We start from the raw sequence: 24,639 nt of genomic DNA on the forward strand, positions 1-24,639 counted from the left end.
TTTCCAAGGGAAATGCCTTTTTCTGCTGTAGACACAGCCTTCAACTTCTGATCCAGGGTCCGGGAGTCTTTCCACTGATTATGACAGCCTTCAGGTCAGGCTGCTCCACTCTGCAGCCTTTTCAGTGTCCTTTGTGAGAGCTCTTCAGCCAGCTTTCCATTTGCTTTCACCAGAGCTGGGCTTGGTGTGTGCAGGGTTTTTCCTTTTGTTTCACCTGGGCTGGGGAGGCCTCCCTGGTCTTGGTTCTTCATTCACATGTGGGAGCATCAGTGTTGATGTGTCCCCTCCTCTGAGGGAACACCAATTTGTCTGTCTGTCTTGTGTGTCTATTAATCTGTTCTGTTTAGCTTTGTCTTTCCTTATGTAGTTCTTTAACTCCCACCTGAAATGGGTGGAAGACACACAAACAAGAGCTGCAATGGGCAGTTGCACCGATGACACTGAATTTCACTAGGAGCAGGGAGAGCACTGTTGAGCAGTCCCAGTGTCTTTCTGCCTAACAGTTAAAAGCTGCCTTAGGGCTTTTCTAGGCTCTTAATGTAGAACCTTTTTCTGGTAATTTTACAAATTTGTGCACTCTTTGCATCCATCCCCAAACTCCATGTGAGGTGGAAACACTGGCCAGCTGTGCTTTAGGACTAACTGTACTGCATATTTGTGTCCACAGTCTGTAGAAATAGAGACATAGAGACTTCAGCATGTGCTTAGGTTTGTTCACTTAGTCTTAACAAAGCAGATAGTGTGGCTGAACAGGTAGAAGTTGAGATGTCCTCAGGTTGTGAATACTTGGTCACTTCTAGGGCCTTCATCTTACCCTCAGCAGTTACATGGCTGGCTCAGTGTTTTGGGGGAAGTCTTTTATACTTTGAAGCTGTGCCAAACACTTCCTGATTCCTTAGCCACCTCTGGCACAAGGGAGCCATCACTGTAGGGAGTACATGGACTGTCTAAACCCCTGTTTGAAGAGCATTTGGACTTATAACACTTTTTTTCCCCCTTTAATCTCTACCTTCCCTGAAAGACCACTGTAGGGTTTGGTTGGTGGATTAAAAAAAAAAAAAAATTAAAAAGCCTCATAGATCATGCTATCAGGGTCACTTGTTTACATTAGTGTGGTGGTACATTTACAGCCCAAAATTATGGGATCTGATCTGGTCCATTTTTCATCCTGTTTAGCCAATACTGCATAGTTGCTGACTGTGGGGTGTTTCAGCACCTCACTGCAGGGCTCTGCTGCAGCCCTGGGAGTTGGTGCTTTGGTAGGAGCTGCATGGATCTCAGAGCAGAGGCCAGAGGAGATCCACTTAGTCATGTGTCTTGTCAGGAACTGGAAGTTCCTGCTTGGCCTTTGCCCCTGCCCAGATGCCTCATGGAAGTCCTCATGAGGATCCTGCCAGGAAAGGAAATGTGACCCAGGTTCTGATGGTGCACCTCCTGTAATACAAACCTGCACTGTGGAACATTCAGAGGCAGTGTCAATTTTTCAGCTTTCAAAAACTAATTTAATTCATAGATATTAATGCTTTTAGGAGGAAAAGCTGTGCAGGAAGGTCACAAGTAATCAGTGGGAAATGGACCATGTGGTCTTAGCTCATGGAGCAATTTCAGCAGTCAATTTATTGGTATGGAACAGTAAAGCACTTTCTTGAATTAAAAAAAAAAACACCTAAAAACATTCTTACAGCTGCCTCAGCCTGAAAATTGTTTTTTCCATCTAGTTAACCACCTGAGTTAGCTTAGGTCTCATCAGATTTGATGCACTATATCCAGTTGGTCTGCGCAATGTTAACTTTAAATTTGTTATATTTTCATATGCCTTTCAGGGCTGATGATAGGCAGGAGAGACTTCCAGAAATCCTGTGAGGATTTCAGGCTCCACAGTAAATGCTTTGAATGCAAATTCCACTGCAATTAGAAGATTGAAATTACATTTAAATTTCTTTCTCTAGAAATATACATGGTAGCAGAGCATTGTTTCATAGGGCAGTGATCCCAGATTCCAGCACCACAGAGTAGAGCTGACTACAAAGGAGTTGCTGTGGGGCTGGGTTGGCCTAGAATGGGTCACAGTCCTCAAAAAAGAGATGGTTTGCTTTAATATAGTGATGGGCACAGCTCCAGAGGCCCAAGATGTGGTTCAGTGGAGCTTTGAGGGGAATGAGCTCATCACCCTGCACTTCTCCAAAGTCTTTGGGCATGCTTGTGGCTGAAGGTGTCACAGACCTCTCTACTGTCTGCTTCTGTTCTCTCTCAGTATGCCATGAAAAAGCAAGCTTTTTACTGGAGGGCACTGCTGAGGTGAATAAAGAGGAGGACAGAAAGCTTAAAATTGAGGCCTGTGAAACTTAGTTTGAAAATTGTGATGAATGATCACAGAACGTGACCATGCTCTGTATCTCAACCCACTTTGCCAAGCAGCCCTGCAGGCAGTACACCAGTTCAGACATTACATTTGCTCACAGCATGTGCCTTGCTTTCGGTGGGGGTTTGAATATGCAAAAATGTGCAGAACCAAGCTTTGGATATCTGTATGGCTTTTTCAGTGATCTTCCCCATACAACCTCCAGCCTCAAACACTGATTTCCCTTTATGTGTCCTGGGACACATGGTCCCTGTGTAGAGTTGTGACTGCAGAGTGAGGCAGGGCAGAGTCCAGCAGCTTCACTGGTGGTGGTGTTTGGAGCTGGGTTTTTCAGTCAAGGCCTCCTCTGACCTGACACTCTGCCTTGTTGTGGGAATAAATAAAACATTTCAGAGCCTTGCTTGGTACAGGGTAGAGTGATTTTGTTGGGGCTATATGGCATTTGCCTTCTGAGGACCTGAGCTGTTGTTTTTTCTTAAAAAAGAAAGCAAGTTGCTGTTCTTTTCTGTGTCAAAGTCATTGAGGACTTTTCTGAAAACAGTAACAGATGCCTCTCACTTTTGATGCTCCCAAATGTGTGTTTCTGTCTGTGTTCTTTTTGCCCTACAGAAATGCAGTATGATACTATTGTATCATTTCTGGCTGTAGCAGTGTCCATCACCTTCCACTCTGATTCCCTGCCCTACCTTCTGTTTTGCTTTCCCTTGCAGCATTGTGTGCTGCTGTTGTGTTACTGTAGCCTCAATGTCTCTTGTGTAGATTAGGGATCTTGCTGTCCAAAAAGTATGGTGTTGGGGTGGGGAAGGGAGGAGTTGTTCATTTCCTTTTGTTGTCTGCACTCCATTTACATTTTTTTAATTCTGACCAATATAACATCTGCTAAAATGTCTTCCTTATCATTTGCTTGGTGATCACACAGCCTTCCCACCATTCATTGAGAGCTGGACCAGATCTCACAGAGTCTGAAAAGAGCTATGTGGTAAGGCCCCTGTTTAACTCAGATGTGTAGTCCTAGACACTCTTCACCCAGACAGTAACACCTCAGTAAGAGATAAAATGCCAGCACTATTTTTAGTTGCAAAGTAGATACCTATTTATCTCTTTGCACATATTGCTTGTTTGCAACAGAAGAAAGGGAATTTAACAATTAGAAAAAACTGTCACAGCCAATGAGAAGTTGGGCTAATTGTGCTGCCAGACCCTGGGTACAAGTTAAATGAAGCCAAATGCATGAATGGAGCAGCCCAACCTCACCTTGCATTCTTGAACTGACTTCATAGCATTTGGAATGGTGCCACTGCATAACTAATTGCAACCTCTTATGCTGCTTCTTTTAAAAATATGTGTAAATGTATTTGTTACAAATCTTCAAACTAAATGCCAAATTCTTCTGTATCTTGCCTGTTTTTCCATGCTTACATCTGGATCCCTTCTGCACTCCACTACCTGGATATTTACCTGGATCTACAACTCTTCTTTTGTTTTTGGTTTTTTTACTGGACTTATATGCTGCAACTGGAATGTCCCATCTCTTCTTATCTATATTTTCCCCTCCCTTCCCCCTGTTGACTGTCCTTTGGGTGTTCTTGGATGTCAATGCTGCCTACCACGCAGGAAGCTGTTTGCAATGAAATCATAAACATTGCAGAAAAGTCTGTTCATTACTGCAGTACTATTTCTCAGCCTTTTGACTCTCGCCACAAGGTGACCTCTAATGACCATAAATCATCTCTCATCATTTCTCAGCAACCTCAAGCACAGCAGCAAGGAGCCAGCCCTGAGCGAAGTCAAACACCACGAGACATGTAAGTTCTTTTGGTTCCCATCTCTTCCAGGGCCAATATTTCTGACTGGTGGTGAAGGTAGGGAGGTATGAGAGCTCTCACTGTTTCAGAAGGTCCACAGGTGCATTTGTAGCTGAGAGACCAGGGATAAGCTTTTCAAAGCTGTTCAGTGGAGCTGCCATTAAGCTTGGTGGGGCCTTACACTGATAGTTTTGAGAATAGCAGCCTGCACTGTGTGCTGGGGACTGATGGTCACAGCAGTTGGCTTGTGAAAGGAGCCTTTGCTTTTTGCAGAGCAGGAACATCTCACATCAGCTCTATTTTCATGCTGCATAGGCAGGGGACCCAAGCCTCCCCAAATTTGCCCAAAGATTGTTTCCACTCCTTAAGGATCCTTTCTAGTAAATATAGAGTGCCTGTGGTACAAATTACATCTCAGGGCAGGATTCAGCCTTGGGTTTTTTATTCCACCATACCTCCTCAGTCATGTAGAGGTGCAGAAGAGTAAGGAATATCTTTTTCTAAAGTCCTTTGCTCTTTTTCTAAAGTCATTTGATCAATTATGGCTCTCTCTGCCTGTGTGCCTGGGCAAGGAAACAGCTGTGTCCTTCAGCCCAAGAATGAGTGTATCCAGGTTTTGGCTTGCACTCATTAGGGTGTCTGCAACTGAACACTGTCTAGGTGCTACATGTTAGGAAGACTCTGTTTGTCTGTGCAGACAACTACATGGCAGAAAGGGAGCAGAAGCTCTCCACATATCCCACACAGAGTAGGTATGACACTTTTTACTACCATGACCTTTTGACAACAGCGAGTTCAATGCACTTGGCTTCCACCTCTCAAAAGGCAAACACAGGTCCAGACTGCATTCAGCAATATGTAATAGGAATGAGGGGAAGAGGAACATCTCCTCCTGAAGGGATGTCAAAGAAATCCAATGGCTAACATCTACTGTCTTTCTGGTTTTTAGAGTTAGCTACCAAGCCCTCTACAGCTACACTCCTCAGAATGATGATGAGCTGGAACTGAGGGACGGTGACATTGTTGATGTCATGGAGAAATGTGATGATGGCTGGTTTGTGGGTGAGTGTGACACTTGTCTGCGAGCAGATCTTTTTGGGATGAGCAGTTTTGCAGAGTGCCTGGAAGTTGCTTTCATTTGTGAGGTCAAAATGATGAAAAAAATTGACTTCAGTTTTTCCACAATTTCCCATCTTTTCCCACCAAGAATATTAAAATTAGGCTGCAAGGTGGTGGAGCTTTGTTTTCCTTGCTAGGTCTCTAGTACTTCCTTTTTTTATCTTCTTAGTATCTCCATTCGTCTCTTTGTCCAGATCCTTCTTGTTTATACAGGTGTCAGAGCAACAGAGGGAACCAAGAAAAACTGGATTTCTGTAGCATTTCCAAAGCTGAGGGGAGCCATGACTAGTTACAGAAAGTGACAAGTAGGGGGTGAAGACAGCACATGGATAGGAGCTGCAGTCCCTGAAAATCCAGCCTCAAGTGCATGTTTAGCAAAATCCTTTACCTTCAAGGAGTGCAAGCCTGGACAGTGTTCTCTATCTCAATATTTCAAATCTAGGCTTGCCATCTCTTCCTAAGGGAGATTAGCTCATTTACACTGAGAGGAGTTTGACTTCAAACCTATAGGCCCAGGAGGTTTCACCAGCACCTTATTGATAGTTCAACTGGATGACCAAAGATGATTAGTAGCAGAACTAGTTGTGATCTGGTTTGTACCAAAAGACTCTTTGACTAGGGCTTCTATTTAGTATTAGGAATCAATGCCTGCAGGCAGAAGAGGTTGCCACCTGAGCCTTTTTAAACCCTGGAGCCTTCCTTGCATGTCTCCATCTTACTATGTCTTCCTTGTGTTTTATTTTGCAACAGGTACATCCAGGAGAACAAGACAATTTGGCACCTTCCCAGGCAACTATGTGAAGCTTCTGTACCTGTAAAGTAACAGTGATCCCACCATGACAAGGATGGTGGGATTCCTTTCCAGATGGTGTTTTTAAACAGTGAAGAAACAGACAATTTATGAATGTAATAGACAAGAGATGAGAAGTGTTAGGAGGATGTGGTTATGTGGTACACTATTGAGTTGAATGTGTAGCCCTGCTTCCGTGGAGTCAGGGTGTGATTTGTTTGCTGAAGAAGAGACAGTTTCTAGTTTACAGTGCTGCCTTTGTGTATTCCTCTCCCTTCCCCAGTAAGAGTTTTGATGATAATCTTAATTTGTACGGAGTACTTACCTCTGAGAAGGCTTCAGGGAAGCACATGGTATAGGTTTTGTTTGTGTGTTGAGATAGGGTAGTGCTTTGGCAGTACTCAGCCCCGCAGCTGCTCATGTTGGTTGGCACAGGAGCTCAGGAGCAGGAGTTCAAGAAACAGGCTTGCTGCCCAGTTGCTGCCTTGCTGAAAACTCACTTTTCTCTGCCTTCCATTTCCATAGAAAACCTTTCCTTCATGTCATGCATCTTAAGACCCAGCAGAGGCAGAGGACAGCTGATACCATTGAATTGCAGAGCTCTGTGTGGAAAAGGAGTTTGGGACTGGTGGTTTAATCCAGAGAGGTCAGCCAAAGCATAAGGCAAATGCGCAAAAATCCGAAACCCTTCAATAACATATTACTGATCTCTGCAGGGTTTTTTCTTTTGTGCAGGGTGTGTGTGTGTGAATGTATTGTGTGCAAAATTAACTGAGTCCTGTTTTTTTAAAGAGAAATCAGCCTAGCTTTGACATTTATCTGCACAAAGAGTAGAACCAATAAACAGAACATCCGTGGGGGCAGATCCTGTTTGTGAGTCCTACGGCTGTTCACTTTCTCTGCTCCTCTTGCCCTGTCACTGGCCCTAAAGGATCACACACCTTTTCCAGTATATACTTTGTGATGAAATGCTGGGACTTCTTTCCCAGCATTAAAACTTAGAGGGTCTGATAAATCTGAACAACGTATCACTGAGGGTGCCTTTTTTTTTTTTTTTTTCCATTTTGGTTACAGTGTTGATGGTAGGTCAAATAAATACATGAATTTTGGCTGTCTCTCAGTCATACAAAAAAGTCTAATCAATTTGGAAAGCCATTCCCAGCAGTTATTACCAGTTACATAGATTTGTATTTCCTTAAGGGGAAAAAAAAAACCAAATCCATGGCTTGGCTGTATGTTTGCTTGTAAATCCACTATGGATACTCTTTTGATAGATTTTTTGTTATTAAGAAAAAGCATAAACAAAACCAGTTCTATCAGACTCTGCTTCCTACAATTGCCGTACAAATAGCAAAGGGTAGATTGCTATTTTGTCATAAGCCGTATTTAATAATATAAAATGCCTATTTTTATGCTGATGCTTTTATACAGATTTATTAAGAGTAAACTACAACTAACTGTTAGCACGACTTGCAATGTTTTGATAAACTAGCCATGCTCCTGGGTTTGAAATCTAGTTAGGCTTGTCTTCCGTCTCAGTCAGCGGAAGAGAAGACTCTGTGTCTCAGAAGTTTGACTGTAAATATGTATATTTAACTTTGTACAGACAATGTACTTACCTTGTATAGAGAAATAATTTAAACACATTGAGTGAAGGGAGGGGAAAAAAGGCAGTTGTGAAAGGTTGGGATTTTTTTCCACTTTAATTTAAGTGATGGAATTCCATGTATGTTCACATAAAGAGTTTTAGCACAAAATATTCATTATGAAAGGTTTCAGATATGACACAAAGCACCACTGTTTATTTTCTGCAGGAGGTATCTTGAATCCTGCATCTTATTTATAGGTTAGTTTTTCTGCTTTGGGTTTGCCCTCCAGTTATTTGCAAGAATGTTTAGGCCTGTTGGGAAGATTGGATAACACCAAATAAATCTATCAAGCAAAGTAACATGTTGATATTGATTGTATATAACATACCCATTTAAAAGTTAATTTTCTGTTCCTGCTCTTACCAGGTTAAGTTAAACACAAACACACACACACACACACAACACACATATCACACAAACTGCAACTTCTTTTTGTGTTGATTTTTTGTTTCTTATTGCAGTGGATTACTATTTGGCAATTAATAAATGGAATTATTGAATTACTATTGTGTTCCTTGTACAAATTATTAAATAAAATCTACTCTGGTTGTTCCTGTAGCAATGGACTTTTGTACTAGTGCCCCACTGTGGCTTTGTATCCATACTGAAGTGTGGGTGTCTGCCATGGGCTTCTCCACCATCCTGCACCTGAGGATCCTGCTTGTGATTTGGCTTGAGCTCACCAGTCCTTCCTGAGCTGTAGGCTGGCTGTGACTTTTGCTTAAAGAAACCAAGGTGTAAAGGCAGAGGAGAAGCTGGTTTACACACAGATCTCACCAAAACATGGTGTCAGGGTACGGTGGCATGCACGCAGCCCTGGGAGGTCAGGAGTACACCTCTGTCCACTGGTTTACAAAGGGTCTTTGTGACCTCAGATGAAAAGACCACCCAGGTTAAGTCAAGCAAGAAACTCAAAATGCCAGTCTGGGGGGGAAGGGATGTCAGTTGGTGTTGGGCTTACATGTGCATTTTTAACCCTGATTGGGTCAAAAGCTTTAAAACTCTGCCGTCTGGTAGCTGCACCCTGACAGGGCAGGTATGGCTACAGCATTAACTCATGGGGTTTGTAGGTCTGTGGTGGTTGTGTCCTGTCTCCCAGCCCTGCAGCAGTACACCTAGCTGGGACTTTCTGGGCGTGCCTTGTTGTCCCTGAAGGAGTGAGGGAAGGCCACAGCTGAGCTGCCTGGGTGGGCTCACTGGCGGCCGGTACACACAAGTACCCAAAAAATGCATCCTGCAGCTCCACGTTTGGCTCCTGCATGGTGCCTGTGCAGGACTGTGCTCATTCTAAAGACTGTTATTTCATGAGGAGTTTTAACTTTTTGGAGACCTCCATCTCAGACTAAGCCAAAATTGTGCAACAGATTCAAACTGCGTGATGATGTGACTGGATGGCCAGGCAGACAGATAAACGTCATGGCTGCACTCACAATGATTTTAGGAAGTCAAACTGTAAACAAGTTGATCCTAAAACCAAACTACTGACAGCAAAAGCCTCAGGCTACTTTACATGTGTTTAGAAAGCACACAGACACAAGCCCTTTTTTGTTTCACAGGTCTCTTTGTATAAAAGCCAAAGGGCAGCCTAACCATGGCTTTACTGACAAGCACCTCTCACCTTTGCTTTGCAGCAGCCTGGACAGGGAGGGAAGAAACTCGTCTGTGTCTGCTGAACGTTGGTATTTACTCACCCTCTAACCTAATCTAAGGTAAAGGTAAGGAAGCTAAAGGTGCTAGTGACTTCAGAAGCTGGGCAAGCAGAGAGGGGAAGGTGACCCAGCAGTGTACAAGAGCCCTCTGGCGATCCTGCACACTGCTGTGGCAAAGCAGTCACTTTCTTCACTGCCTCACCAATGATGTAGTGGAAGAAGTACTTCTCTCTGCTAGGGATGAAATTAATAGTCTTGATACATGGACCCTGGAAAAAAAATAACCTGTGAAAAGACAAGCTAAAGCAGGAAAAGGGCACAACCACAAAAGGGAATTGCAGAAGCAAGAGTGTGCCTTGCAATGGGATCATTTGTGGCCATGTCTTGTAGGACCAGTACCTGTGTGACCTGCATCATTCCTACTTGCTGCCTGCTCCATGCTCCCCAGCTCTGGCTGAATCCCAGCTTCAGCTACAGCTCGCTGATGTTGTGTTTATGGGTGGGCTCTATTCATTAACTAAATGAGCAGCAATGCTTGCACTCCAGTTGTAAATGCCAATGTCGTTGCTGTGACCAGCCTTTCCCACTTGCCCACCGTCAGATTACTGAGGGTTTAATATGCAACTGAAACCACTATTTTTCCTGAATCACAGATAAGAAGGTTGGCTGAAAAACCTGTAAAGAGGAATTCCTTTTACCGTGCTTAAGGGGCTAGAGATAAACAAAACGCTATCTAAATCAGTGAACCTGGCATAAATTAGAGAGGTAACACCCTTCCCAGGCTCCACCCACACTCATCCGATCCTGGCGGGGAAACTGCAGTCAAGGCCGCTTAATTCCATGGCCCTCATTACGTTTTAGAGTTAAAATTGCTCCAGGCAGGAGAGTATTTACCTGGAAGGCGCCGCACCAGGGCATTCCTGCGTGCAGTGCCTGCCGGAGGCTTGTCCTGCCTGCCAGCAGGGAGCGGGTGAAGGGCGCCGGGATTCCCGACCCCGGCAGCCGCCCTGCCCCGGGAAGGGCTGACCCCGGAGCGCGGCGGAGCGGCTCCTTCCCTGGCGGCGGCGGGGAGCGGGCGCTGCTGCCCCGGGGCGGGGCGCGCCCGGCGGGCGGGGCGGGCCGGGGGCGGGCCGGGCCCGGCCGATGCGGGCGGCGGGGCTGTCGGAGCCACCCGCGAGGTGCAGCGCGCACATGGGGACGCACCGCATCGTACTCTCGGGCCCCGGGCCCTGGGGCTTCCGCCTGGTGGGCGGCCGCGACTTCGAGCAGCCCCTCGCCATCTCCCGGGTAGGGTGGCCCGCGTGGGGCGGTGCTGGGGGCGGCCGGGGTCGGCTCGGGCTGGCAGGTGGCACAACGGCAAAGCCAGGGCGGGAGGTGGGGTTGTCTTTTTCTCCCCACTGTTTTTTAGTTTGTTTGGGTTTTTTATGTTTACGGAGAAATCGGTGGTGGCACACTCAGCCCCTTCGCCAGTAGCAGACCGGGGTCTTTGCTGCCCACCGAACCTCCATCCTCAGCCTGTCCATAGGGACCCTGCAGGCGGTAGGGAATCCCCTGAGCTTCGGTTCGGGGTTGGCAGCCCAGCCTGTGGGAACCCGTCTCACCGAGGTGGGCTTAGTGCTCGCAGGCTTTGCTTGCCATGTATAGTTAAGAGCCTTTGTTTACAGTAGCCATGTTAAGGTGTATTTAGTGCCTCGGCCCGTCTCTGTTCGAAGAGAGTTCGAAGTCCTTCTTGCCCCCCCCTTAAAGAGAAATTAGTTAGGAAACGGCAAAAATTTTGCATCGAAACAGTTTTAGCGTTGTACATGGCTTTTCCCTCCTCTGCCCCAGCGTTTGGCTGTAAGTCGCCGGTGCTCGCTGCCTCGCTGTCCTGTCCCCGCCTGCCCCCACAGGTGCTCGGCCCGGCCGGGAGCTGGGCCCTGCCCCCCCGCGCCCTCCAGGCGCCCAGAGCCCCAACCCCAAACTCCTGCTCGGCTTTGCGTGGGGTGCACCGCGCCGAGACTCTTGTCGGGGCTGACTGCAGGTCTCCCCGATGGGAGTAGGAGCGAAGGGATTGCTCCTCGTTCCAGCAATCCCTCGGTAAAGCAGAGGCATCCAGCGAGCTGCTCCTAGCCTTGGGCTATGGCATCTGGCACCCTTGCACAATTTTGAAGTGCCCGCATGCCCCAGGTGAGGAAGGGCTGCAGGAAGTGGAATATGCCAGAACTTGAATTTACGTGAACTGCCCTTAAAGAAGACCAGGATGGTCAGACTTGTGAATTTTTATAAATGCCTCCTGCCACGGGATCTCCTGCCATGGGATCCCACTGCCTGAAGGAGCCCAGGTGCCACGGGGAAGCTGCCAGCTGCAGAAAGGGCAGAGCTCACAAGTGCTGTTAAACCCACGGCGGGGGGTGGGGGGTGAGTTACTAGTTTTCTGTGTAATCTCTTTCAATTACAGTAATAATGCTTCATTTTACTAAAGGATTTTTAGGACATGAAAGCAGCTTTACTGTAAGGGAAGTGATATTTACTTCATTGTTATGGTAATTATTGCCATTTCCTTCCAGCAAGAGTCTCAGGCAGAAGGGTGTGTAAAGCCCTACCTGCCCATAGCTCTTCTTGGTTGCTTTTGTCAATGCTTATAGGCACATACCGAAAGACATAGATCAGCAAAGCAGCAAAAATAACTACCTCATGAGAAATTCTGACCCTAGAGACTAAAATGTAATAAAATAGCCTCTCCGATCGTGGTGACGTAAATGCTGACAATTAGCAGCTCTTATCAGGGCTTTCTCTTGTGACCCCTCTGACACTTTTAATTTCCCCTCCCAGACTTCAAGTCGTTAATCTTTCCTGTGGTTTGCTCCTAAGGCTCCTGAATTTCTCTCCTGGGCTCAGGAATGAAATTCTTGGCAAGTCTTCCCCTTACCATGTAAAAAAAGATCTGATCCAGTTTTGACCTGTTTTAAAAAGTCTGTTCTTCCTTGTGTGATGACTTTACATATTCTTGCTTATTTTACTTGGTACCTGTGTTTTCGCCAGAGACATTTCTGGCACGGAGCCCTTCTTCCCTCCCAGGATGGGGTGAGCTGTGGCCATAGGACTGACATCTGCCAGGGGTTGTGAGGGCCTTGGTCCTATTGTGTTATGAGACAGAGGGGCTACCTGAGGCCAGTGAGAGGGTGGGGAGGCTGTTACCTGTGATAAGAGCATTACCCGGGGAGTCTGGGAGGTTGCAAGTCTCCCTCCTCAGTACTTATGTTTGCTTTGTGCTGCAAGTGGGAGGTGGGTGGGTGTACAGATGTGCTCATGAGGAGTGCTGTTAGCAGGGGTGCACCGGGCTGGGCTGCCTGCCCTGGACATGGGGGAGCAGCAGCATCCTGACACTGAGAGCCCTGCAGTTTGGGTGTGTTCTCTATGGGGTCAGTGCTGGTTTATGGGGTCAGTGCTGTCCCGTGTAGCCAGTGGAGCCGGTCCCAGTGGTGCACTGGTGGGATCACCGAGCTGTTTCATGTGCTGGTCTGGTGGGATGCCAGGAGAGACATCCATCCAGACATAGGCCTGAACTGGGTGTCTTGCAGCTCTCCTTGAACCAGGTGCCTAAATTCAGCTTGCATTGCCTGCCAGGAGCTCATGTTTGCTTCTGTCACCATCATGCTTCTGCTGTTAAGCTTTAGAGTTTATCTTGGTATTTATGGCCCTCATCACCATTGTGCCTCAGCTTCTTGCTAGCTGCTTTTGGCTTCTCGAGCTCCCCGGTCAGCTAGGGAGCAGCTGCTCTGGAATGTAGTCGTGTTAGTGGGAGGCAGCACCATTTGGGTTCTCCGGAGGAAGTCATTGAAACTTGGTATTGCAGTCCTGGGTCCAGGAAAGATGAGGACCACTGGTGGCACGAGCATGGGAGCTAGCCAGAGCAGCCTGGCCAAGGGCCTCTGGCTTACAGTGGCTGCATGGTACCAATGTCTGGTTGTGCCTTAGAGGAGTGGCAGATGAAAGATCGTGGTATTTCTACAACTGCTCTTACCTTGTCTTTTGTCACTGCCCTGCCTTACTTCCCACTTGAAATATGTGTTCAAAGCTGCTTTGCGCTCAAATACATCACGGGCATCTTTTTGTGAGAACACATCTGATTTCTTGGTTGTGTTAGACTGGTCTTCCTGGAGAGAACTGAGTATGGAGATTTCACAAGTGCTGCTCGTGAGACTTTCTTGCGGAGTTTCCCGTCTCTTTAGGACGGATGCTTCACAGATGTTTCTGGCTTACATTTCTTTTTAAAACTGTAGGGTTCTGGTGGACAGTTTATTGCAGTCTTTGTTCAGAAAAAACCCCAAACTTGTGTTGATCAGTGTAATGAACTCCGGGTCAAAGCCTGCTGGATTGCCTTGAAGGAATAGGAAAGGCCCTTGTCCTTACTGCTGTTTGTGTGATACTCTGCAGTGAGTCAGTGGAGTAGAATTTGAGAAAAGTTCTTTCTGAGACATGAATGGACTCAATATATACAGGGTAGTAGTTTCTGTAGAGCTGACCTATGCACAGGGTAGTTCTCAGTTAAATCCCATTGAGGCTGGGAGCTGATGGAGGGAGCAAGCAGCATGCTGTATAAGCAGCCACTGATGAAATGGAGTGGTCTGAAAAGGAGTAGAATTGACAGACCCCATCCCCCTCCTTTCCACAGGTAACATGAGCTGTTGCCTGTTTGGTTGCATTGGATTTTGATAAGCATTGAGGCTTTTTGTTTCCAGCTGATTATGTGGAGCTGTCTGATAAACCTTTTTATTGAGATGATTTTTGTGGTTTGTGGTAGCGATCTTGAGCATCTGACCCAAAATATGGGCAGAGCAGATGTTTGCCATTTTGTCATGTCAAAAACCTCCCAGCTCCATTAAGGATGGGTGTCTCTTGGGGTCTGTAAAACTGGACATTTTCTTATAAAACCAGTCTTCCAATGAAAAATTGGTTTCAAGACAGCTCAGTTATGTAAATATGTTAAAAAGATGAAATCCCAACATGATGCTTGTTGCTGATTTTGACCACTGTAAAATGATTTCATCCCTGCTTAGTCTGATATTTTATCTATTTGTGGTATTTTAAAAACTCAGAATTTATATAAAATACAGAATTGGATCATAATTGGGTATTTGAGTGTGTTGGTTTTCTTTTCAAGCATGGCCCTCTGAACCAACTTTATAAACTCAAAGCTTGATCTAGTGGTAAACCTGGACTTGATGGGCTGAAATCAGTCATGGGACTGAATCCTGTGGTGTGAAAAGATACCAGGTTTAGCTTTGGTACCAGCTGATATCCTTACTCTGTCAGGCAGTGACCCTTGTAGGAAGCAGCTGAGTAAAGGCATCCCAGAGCCAGTGGTGAGGGAGAGTCCTGCTGGTAGGGGACACCCTGCTAATGGGCATCCCTTGATGGGATGGGTGGAGGCTGTCCTCCCTCTGGTGCATGCCAGGGCTTAGCCAAGTGGCACAAGTGACTGCCCTGGGAGCCAGGCTCCAGCCTCTTCCCCAGGTGGAAAGACACTCTGGCTGCAGGTTGTTTTCTGAGACATGAGGAGAGCTGGGGCTTTCCGGGCAGCCCTTTGCTCCCAGAGTAGAACCCTTTGGCCTTTCCTCTGCCAAAGGAAACATGGGGTGTGGTGGATGTGATAGGATTTAGGGTTGGGCTGGCTTTCCTCCTCAGCCCGGAAAGCCTTGGCTGGTCCCCACTGTGCACACCTATGACTGCAGTTCCTCTGCCACGTGGTCCAGCTCTTGTGCCCATGACTGCAAATCTCAGCATTGTGCTGGGGGTTTGTTCTGAGGCTGTCTGGGCAGAGGGAGGCAGCTGGGGAAGCTGCTGGGCTTTGTAGGAAAGTGAAGTTGGCTTTATGTTTCCCGCTCGAATGTTTACCTGGCTGCGGGTGGGGCAGGGGCTGTGGCAGCACCAGCCCGGCTGGGCCACACCAGGCAGAGCTGCTCCAGAACAGCTGATAAGGGCCTGTGGAACGCTGGTCATTAGTGTCCCCTGCCAAGAGCTTCTGGCCCTTGGAAGTGGCTGGGCTGGTGTCAGAGGACGGCAGGATGCCTTGTGCCTTTGCTTGGTGGGAGTCCTGTCTGCTCTGTCAGAGCGCACCGGCAGTGAAGAGCAGAGGTTGTGCCCCTGCAGACTTTGAAATCAACATCAATCCTGGCAGTTTCCTGGAAAAATTCTGGGCTTCAAAGGTACAAATGGCTGCTGAGAAGACAAAAAGACTTTTCTGATTTCCCCTGAATACCAGGGTTTGGATTGTAGCAAGGGCAAAGCAGCAAATTTTCTTGGGGTAAATGCAAAGTGCTTTGGGCCAAGGACAGGTTTGATCTTTTCCAGTCCAGTTTCCTGAGTCTGGGAGGGCACTTTTACATTGAAAAAAAACTTTTACAGTTTTTGGGATACTAATCAAATGCCTTCTACCAGAGCCACATGCAGGAGTAGTACTCTTGTCTTTCCTAGGAGCCAGGGTTCTCTTTTCCTCGGTTCACGCATTCAGATTAATTTGTTGTTGCTTATGCAGCAGCTTGATGTCACCCAAACTTTGGAGTTCCCTTCTCTCTGTACCTCTTCTTTGCAACCAGTATAATCTTTTTTGATGATGTCTGACCCACCTTGTTCTGGGCAAGTTCCCCAAAGGGCCTAAAGAGAGAACTCTACATTTGGAGTGAATGTACCAGCCTTAACATTATGTGAGAGCTTTAAGCCCTAGAACTTTAGGTGACAAAAGCAAATGCTGGACTTCTTGGGAGGAAGAAAGATCTTTATGTTCCCAAAAGTCAAGTTACATATGCCTGCAGGCTTCTCGGTACCTTTCATCCTTAAAAATCACTTTGTCCATCAAGAAATATATATTTTATGTAAAATTAATTGGATTTGAAGGGTGCAGCATCAAAATAACAGGAGATTTTTTTTTTTTTTTCAGTATAAACAGGGAAATTATAGGAGCCCCAAAGTGCATAAATAATTGATGTTGTTCTGGACTACAGTATCTTAGATGGTTGCTGATTACTGGATGTGTTGATTTATTTAGAGGATGAAATAAACCATCAGGAAAGACTCAGCTGTTTTTGAGGCCTTGTAAAAAATCTCCTGTTTGTTTGTTTTAATGTTGCAAAAGAAGCTGTGAGGCTAACTCCTTGAACACCATTTGAGCATTTGTCTGAGCAAATCCTCTCACCCATGTGTTTTTATACCATGTTGCTAAGGTCAGCCCTCTCTGTGCAGCATCTGATGCCTTCCCCTTTCTGTGCTAGCAAAGCTCCTCTGGCTGTCAGGGTAGGGCATGAAGGCAGGCAGTAGGGCGAGGGCTGGGCTGCCAGAGGAGCTTGTGCTGTTGAAGCCCAGACCCCACTGGGGTGGGCTGGTGCTCCGGGGTTTCACCAGCCAGAGGTGTGATCCCCTTCTTCTTATCTCCTGGTGATGATGTGATCTGGGCCAGCAGAGAGCAGCCTGTGAGGCTTGGGCTGCAGCCTTGCCAGACTGTAATGGTGCAGAGAACGGGAGCAGCATTAAAGGGAGCTCTCCTGGAGCCAATTGCAAGGCATATCATTCCTGCTCCCCTAAAGAGAAGGGTGGGGAATGTGCTTGTCTGAATTTTCTCATAGCCTCTGATCTCTGCTGACCCAGCTGCATGCTTTTGCTGGGAGAAACTTCAACTGCTTAGCATAGTACTCCAGTGCTGAGGACATTACTCATGGTAAAAGAGCAGCGTGGGTGGGTGGGGGGGATTAAAGTGAATGTCAGAGATGTCTGGCTGTCAATGGTGACCTTGGAAGTATGTTGCTTCATGTCTGTCCTTTCCAGCAACGACCCAGCTGCGTTTTCCTCTCAAACACACTAGGTGCAGTTTCTCGAGATCTTTTTTCTTGGCTGATGTTAATTTTCTCATTTCTTATCTCTTCATCACTTCTTGCAATATGTTTAGGTGTGGAATGAGGAGTGATGCCGTAGGCTGCAGGGTCTGTGAGAAACTGTGAAGGGCTGACAGAGTGAGCATGTAGGGTGCCAGAATGGATGAGGGGAGAAGGCCAGAAAAAATTGAATGAATTTTAGACCCACCCATCTATCTTGACTCACAGGGAGCTGAGTTATGCTGCTTTTCATAAAAATGCTTCCCACCCTTCCTCCCTCTCATTTGCTGTGGGCAGCAGCTTCCCTCAGTATACCCACTGCTGCCTCTTGGATCCTTGCCTGCAGGAGGAAAAAAGACACCATATATCCCTGTCCAGGGACTGCAGAGCTTGTTAGATAGCATGTATGGAGGGAATTACATCAAATATAAAAAGTAGTTGTGTTTGGCGAGTTCTGGGACAGACAGAGGTTTTATGAAGAGGTCCTGGGAGCTGAATAAGCAGCCAGATGTTTCTCCTGCTGCTAAATCAAAGTGTTTTCTATTGTAAATGCATTTGCCCAAAGGCTTTATGAAGACTTGATATTTCATAGCGCTTTCTTTGGTGCTTGGCCACCAGTCCAAGCAGGTAGAAGCAAGCAAGCTGCCTGGGAGATGGTCATCTGAACTGTACAAAGTCCTGGTGCAGTTGGCAAGAGGGAGCCCTGAGTGTGTGTGCAAGGGAGCACATGTGCACGAAACTTCACTTTGTAGCATAAGAAAATTGTGTAGTTTTTTCTTCTATCTAAACCAATTCTGAATCTGTGGGAGCTGTTTTAAAAAAAGGGATCCAAGCCTATAATTGGTCTAAACTGTTATCTAATACATTGAGTTTTGCATGAATAAAGAGTGCACAATCAAACCTGTAGATTATGGGGATTATTTGTTTCTTCTATATGCTGGCACGTGTCTGAGCTGGTATCAAGGACACGGTTTGATGTGTTTTGTTCTAAGTATCTAGAATGTTTCTGTAGTAGCCCAGATTTCTTACACAGAACACCACCCAAACAGAGCATCACTCTGGGACCTATTTTGGACACAGTATGAATCAGTGCTGCTCTGCCCATCTCAGCATTGTCTGTTCAACAGCAAAATTACCTAATGGCAGTGTTACCCAATTGCTTGGGAACAATCACCTCAAGGCAGGGCATGGCTCCTTTCCAGAGGAAGCCTTTGGGTATGATGTTATAAGGTGTGCAGAGCTTTATTCACCCAACCATGGTGTCTCTGGACCAGGGAGGTTCCCAGTGCCTTTTGCGTCTGCCTATGTTCCATCTGCTCAAGCCCAGTGGAGGAAGCCCAAAGTGGAGAAAGCCCAAACCAAGTCAGGGAGCTCCTTTGAAGGACACAAGAGACTGTGCCTTTGCACAAGCAGTGACTTGTACAAGGTTTGTTCCTTGCAGTTCTTAGCCCTTCTTGCCTATCCGTGCAGAACTGCAGCTCTTCTGCTCAATACTGCCTCACCCACCTGAACAAGGCACTGCCTGCTGGTCCCTTGGCTCCTGCTGGTCTCTGCTCCATGCTCAGTCAAGAGGGAAGGGTAAGAGAGGCTGGGGTAAAGCTTTAGATCATCTGAGAGCAGAAGCAAAGCAGTTTCAGGTGGAAAATTTATCAGATCCCTGCTTGCCTGAAGCTTTTGTTCATTTTTGGAGTCCTTTTGTGTAAGGTAGCTGATAGCTGCCAGTGCTCTGAGCACCTCTGCCTGCTTTTCCCCCAGTCACATGCCTGCCCCTGCTGCTTCCCATGGACCAGGCAGGGATGTGACAAAAATAAAAGCAGGAAAATCACAGTGGCAGCTCTGTGCTCCTCACTTAATAACAGAAACGCCTTTTGCTTGGCAGCACTAAGATAAGCCCAGACCTTACTGTGAGGGGGGAAGGGAACATTATTAGTAGCTATAAATCATCCTAAAAGGATGGGGGATGGGTTCCCTCCATACCCTGCCCTTGTGCAGACATGTTTGCTGTGAACAATCCTGGCAGACAGTATGAGCTGGATGTTGTAGGCAGTAGTTTGTGGAAGGTTGCATTTCAGGGCAAGTTATTTCCAGACCTGAAGAAGCTGGATTTTAAAACATGTTTACTTTTGGCAGATACACATCTCTTTTATATTTTTGTGCAACCTTGTAGTTTGTCCTTAGGGGAGAGGATTGTGTGAGTACCTGAGTGCATGGAATAGCCCATGTGCTACCAGTGGCTCTTACCTGATGGAGAGGAGCACTTGCATTTCCCATTCCTCTGAAGTGGACACAGAATGGAACTGACACCACAAGCACTGGCAGTGCACTGAGATGTCACTGTGAATGCCTGCTGCTCTTCCTGGTGGCTCTTGGGGGTTCTTCTGGAGGCTTCAGCATTTCAGTGTCCCTGGCTACTGTGGCTTAGCTGTTCCTGGTGATACATGATTGCTTCTACCAGCCTATCACATATTGTATAATTATCAGTCTTGAAATACAGCAAGCTGTATGGCTCAGTCTCCAGCTGTGTTCCAGTGCTGGCATTAATCCACTGTTGTTCTTGACCCTTTGGCAGCTTATCTGATTGACAGTGAATCATGGTAACAGTGTACTGAGCTTGGTGTTCTTTACAGGGGTGAGTAATGTGCCTCTCTCCTTCCTTTGGTAGCAGAGGAAATAAAGGCCCCAAGAAACCAAGTGACTCAGTTAAGGTCCAGAGATCAGGAGAGGACCCACACTGTGTTTCCTGCAGGCTCCTTTTGCTTTAATGATATCCTTAGGGATATGTCTTATGGATTTTATAGTGACAGCTCCTAAATCTGGTGGGATTGTAGGCAGCTATCAGTGCTCAGGATTTCTTCAGAGCTTCGAACTGTCCCTTTGTGCAGGTTTTGGCTGGGTAGAATTGTTCACAGTGGCTGGTAAGGGGCTGTGTTTTGGATTTGTGCTGAGCACAGGATTGATAATACAGATATGTTTTTGTTATTGCTGAGCAGGGCTTACACAGAGCAAAGCCTTTTCTGCTTTTTGCACTGCCATGCATCAGTGAGGAGTCTGGGGATGCAGGGGAGGCTGGCAGGAGACACATCTGGGACATCTGACTCCGACTGACCAAAGGGATATTCCAGACCACATGACATCATGCCCAGTATATAAAGAAGGGGAGATGTTTGGAGTGATGTTGTTTGTCTTCCCAAGACACCATTATGCATGATGGAGCCCTGCTCTCCTGGGGATGGCTGAACCTGCCTGCCCATAGGAAGGAGTGAATTCATTCCTTGCTTTGCTTTGCTTGTGTGTGTGGCTTTTGCTTTCCCTATTAAACTGTCTTTCTCTTAGCCCAGAAGTTTTCACTTCTACTCTCCCAGTTCTCTCCCTGGACCTGCAGGTGGGGGAGTGAGTGAGCTGCTGAGTGGGGCTTGGCTGCTGGCTGGGGTTGAACCACAACACCCTGTCACAAGGTTTACAGGAGGTACTCTCAAGGCAATGAATCCAGAGGAGTGGCTGCAGATTGCACTCAATGGCCTCAGTAGGTCACTGGTCAGCTGAGGGCTGCAGCTTGGCAAGTGGTGATCATCACATGTAAATCAGATTTCCTGTATCCATTTGGTGCTCTGTCTGGTATTGTCATCAGCACTTCCTCTGTCAGTTCAGAGACTGCTTGCAGCATTCAAAGTGGTGTGCAGGTAGTCATTCACAATTGGTTGACCCATGTGAAGCTCTTTGGATTAATGTTGAGCACCTTGGTCAGCTTGGACATTTTGAACCACTTTTATGTCCTTTCTTTTTCCATGAAACACTTTCCTAGTAGAGAGGTGAAAAAAGAAAAGCATCTTGTGATTTTTCTTCTGGCTGTGGAAAATAGCCCACTCCAGTTGTGATGAGATATGCTGAACAGCTTCAGATTTGACCCAGGGAAAACAGTGATTGCTGCTAATGTGTGACACCTCTAGAAGGGGAATGTTTCCCTGGGGGCAATGATTTGCCAGCCAAACCCTAGTTAGGAGGGATTTCTAAATCTTGTGAATGGTATTTATGTCTGAAAGCTCTGTTGGGTTTGCTCAGCTGCTTTCCAGCATGCTGAAACCTAGCATGAATGTGTAGAATGAATACCAGTTGTAATGGACTCATAAATGAGGTATGTCTCAGCTGCAAGGCATGTTTTAATCTGTACTCATGTCTGGGAGCAGTCCACCCTTCTCATTTCCTCTGCCTGTTAAATAATGGATGAAAGCCCATAGAAATCATTACACTCCTTTCACAAACTCATTAAAACTGCACAAAATCTTATGTAGTGTTTGCAGAGCCACAAACATGTTATTCACTTTCTGCCCAAGAAATAATTTTGGCCCAAAGAGGTCTCAGTTGTTAAGAGGACACCTCTTTAAAAGAAGTAGGGTAGAATGAAGAAGCCGTTTAGTTTATTTGTTTGAAAATGCCAAGCTTTAGCTGGGACCTTTTTCATCAGGAATGTTATACTGATGGCATTGCTGCATAGTGTCTTCTGTCTGGGACCACATGGAGAGGAAAGGGAGATGCAGTATGACAATAGGTATCAAGGTGAGCTGTGGTCAAGCTGGGAGGTTGGAGCTTCTACTTTTTCAGACATGATTGACAGCTTGTGATTTAAGGATGAAGTTTCTGATGCCTTTCCCCCTTCCAATCTGCACAGATCACACACTGTTTTGGGATTGATCTTGCTGAAGTCAGTAAATGTGTGTTACACCTGTTTCTGGGAAAAACCATATTATTACAACTAAAGAAGTAATCCAAAATCTTGAGCCCAAACCTTTCCTTCAAGGAAGAAAACAAATGAAACTGTAATGCAGGCAAAGCTGTTTGTGATTGGCATTGATATTGCAATGACTCTGATACTTTTTTCCGTCATCTCTGTTCTTAGAGACTTGGACTTCTGTCTCTCCTCAGCACCTTGTGTTTCAGAGAGCACTTCTCTGTCCAGGAAAGAACATAGTTGCTTTCTTTATGATCATGCTCTCTAGCATGAGAATTGTCTTGAGTGAAAATATTATTTCTGTTATTTACCTGTTGTTCTCTCTCCAGATTTCTATCTGTGGGTGCCGAAACAAAATCCTTTGTCTAAAAGACCTAGATAAATTTCTTCTTAGAATTTACTTTCATTAATTTTACCTTCTTTGCTACCAGGTACCAGTGAGAAAAACCACAACTTCTCCAACTCCTTTACAAATGTTGCTATGGAAATCTCCTCCCTGGAAAGTCCATTCACTCTTTTTACTTTCTCTTAGGTGACTCCAGGCAGCAAAGCTGCAATAGCCAACTTGTGTATAGGAGACCAGATCATAGCCATTGATGGAGTGAACACAGATAACATGACACACCTTGAGGCACAAAACAAAATCAAGGGTTGCACAGATGAACTGACTCTGACAGTCAGCAGGTACGTAGCTGGGCAAGACTGGGGCTGGAGAGAGGGAGGGTTGCAGGGTGGGCAGTAGCTGTGTTTTGGTGTGACAGTAGACCTCTCGCTGGTTTAATTTGACCTCTTAATGCTTTGTCAGGCCTGTGCTTGCTAGCAAGAGGGAACTGCATTTCATCCTTTAATCCTAATGCTGCTTGCGTTTGCTGCACTTTGACCTTATGAAAACAACTTTCCAAGTGGGGAATTGGCTGATAATTTATGGCAGGGTCTGTTAACTTACTCTGTGTTTCCTGACAGCAAGAAACCAAAGATAGTCTCATGAAAACTTCACTCATAGCAGAGGAGGTGCAACCAGAGATGATGACCTTCCTTCCTGTTGCACTCCTTTAGCAGTTAAAATGTATGCTTATGTGTTGTTCCAGGCGATTAATTGCCTGGTTTCTGCCAAGCACAGACTCAGAAATGTTGTACATTTTGAAGCCTCTTGATCAAACAGCACTGTCAGCCTTAAACAGTGATGACCCAGGGTGCAACGAAGATCCTCTTAGGCATCAGTCTCTCCAAGTCCTGAAAAACTAAAGGCAGGTGACAGCTGAGCCACAATTTCTGCCACTGGTGTAGAGCACAGGCTGGCTTCAGCCTTCCCACCATCTTGAACTGCTCAGCAATGGACAGCTTCATTCCTTTCCCCAGCCAGGCTTTGTTCTTAGGCCATCTTTGTACAGAGAGGAAATGAGAAGGCAGGGCTCTGCTTTGCATTGAACTGTTGCTACTTAAAAGAACTGGAGCCTGGTTTTTTTGAGGGTGCTGGGGTTTTATCCTTCCTTTTGGTGTGAATTGCAGCTGCAGGTTCTGGTGCTTTTCAAAGTCAGGTGGTAGATGCAGTATGGCATTTCTACTTGCTCTGGAGCAAGTTTTTCCTGTGTCTGCCTTCCTTAAGAGTGATCATCCATCAGTTTTCAGGTCAGATGCAGGGGAAGTGCTTTCAAAAGGAGTGAAAAGCATGCTTTAAATGACATAGTGGTTGAGTTCTTCAGGGCTTTTCTGTGATAAACAGAAGTCTTTACCATGGCTTGGACAATGCCAGGAGTTCAGCCGGCATTTCCCAGTTCAGGAAGAAGCGATGGGTCTTCGCCAAAAAAAATGCCTGACGGTTCATTAAGGGAATTCACAGATGGAAGAGCAGAGCACAGTGCAGGCAGTGTGAATAGGTAGTGAACACTGCAGCAGCCTGTTAACCCCAGAGTTTCTCCTACTGGCCTTGAACTTAGCAGCATGTAATCTTCCTGCAAAGGAGTGTTTCTTTTCCTCTCCAAAATCCAGCTGCTTGACTTGGCAAACCAGTGCCATGTGGTTCTGGCTGGGAAAGAGGAAGGGAGGCAAGGGCTCTTACAGCCTGCAGGCAAGTTCACTCTTACAGATCATTGAGTCTGTAAAATGTGTTTACTAATGTTAATTACAAAGTCGTTAAGTTTATAGCTACCCTATGCACATTTCATTGGCCTTGGGCTTGGAAGCTGCCATGGGAGAGATTTCTAGCTGGATCTGCAGCTGTGTAAAATTGTGCAGGGGCTTTCAGTTTACACAGCTCAACACTTTCAAGACCCTCTTTCAGTGAGGTAGCATGAGTGTGTGTTGGATGCTTGTGCTGCTGTACTGAGTACTGAGTTCTGCTGACAGAAGGCCGGGAAGAATGTCAAATCTGGAGAATGCGAAAGCAGTGATCCGACTTCTTATGCTTTAGAGTTTGATATTACTACCCACTGCTCTATGGAAAATCTGTGTACATCATGTTGTCTTTCCTGGTTGTACTCTGTTGAGAATATTTTATCCCTAATTCCCAGTGTCTCCTCCTAGGCCCCCATAATTGTTTTGGTCTAAATGCAGCTCTACTCCATGGTTAGAAGAGCTATGTAGTCTTTTTTGCTGAGGCAGGAGCACTTCTTTATGTTACAATCTAAGGCCTTAAAATGAAAGGCCTTGAGAGGATGCCTAGAGAGGTGACAGAGAAAGCATTTTAAAAGAC

General features: G+C 46.1%; 2 protein-coding genes across 30 annotated transcripts in view; both read left to right on the forward strand.

Annotated features, from left to right (window-relative positions):
* Positions 1–8,283, forward strand: part of SORBS1 (sorbin and SH3 domain containing 1) — a 161,695-nt gene extending 153,412 nt beyond the window's left edge. For 24 of the 29 annotated variants that reach the window (XM_050976179.1, XM_050976175.1, XM_050976187.1 and 21 more), the window contains 4 exons: positions 3,282–3,341; positions 4,109–4,167; positions 5,117–5,229; positions 6,037–8,283. In XM_050976179.1, coding sequence (XP_050832136.1) covers positions 3,282–3,341; positions 4,109–4,167; positions 5,117–5,229; positions 6,037–6,104 — 300 coding nt within the window. In that variant the 3' untranslated portion in view covers positions 6,105–8,283. The remainder of the gene's footprint in view (positions 1–3,281; positions 3,342–4,108; positions 4,168–5,116; positions 5,230–6,036) is intronic. The other 5 variants (XM_050976173.1, XM_050976188.1, XM_050976196.1 and 2 more) reach the window with 1 other exon arrangement.
* Positions 8,284–10,508: 2,225 nt separating this feature from the next.
* The window catches only part of PDLIM1 (PDZ and LIM domain 1), a 43,868-nt gene continuing 29,737 nt past the window's right edge, over positions 10,509–24,639 (forward strand). Inside the window, exons 1-2 of the mRNA XM_050976208.1 lie at positions 10,509–10,661; positions 22,480–22,631. Of these exons, the coding sequence (XP_050832165.1) occupies positions 10,518–10,661; positions 22,480–22,631 (296 nt within the window). The 5' untranslated portion in view covers positions 10,509–10,517. The remainder of the gene's footprint in view (positions 10,662–22,479; positions 22,632–24,639) is intronic.

Source organism: Serinus canaria, chromosome 6, assembly GCF_022539315.1.
Source record: "Serinus canaria isolate serCan28SL12 chromosome 6, serCan2020, whole genome shotgun sequence".
Lineage (NCBI taxonomy): Eukaryota > Metazoa > Chordata > Aves > Passeriformes > Fringillidae > Serinus > Serinus canaria.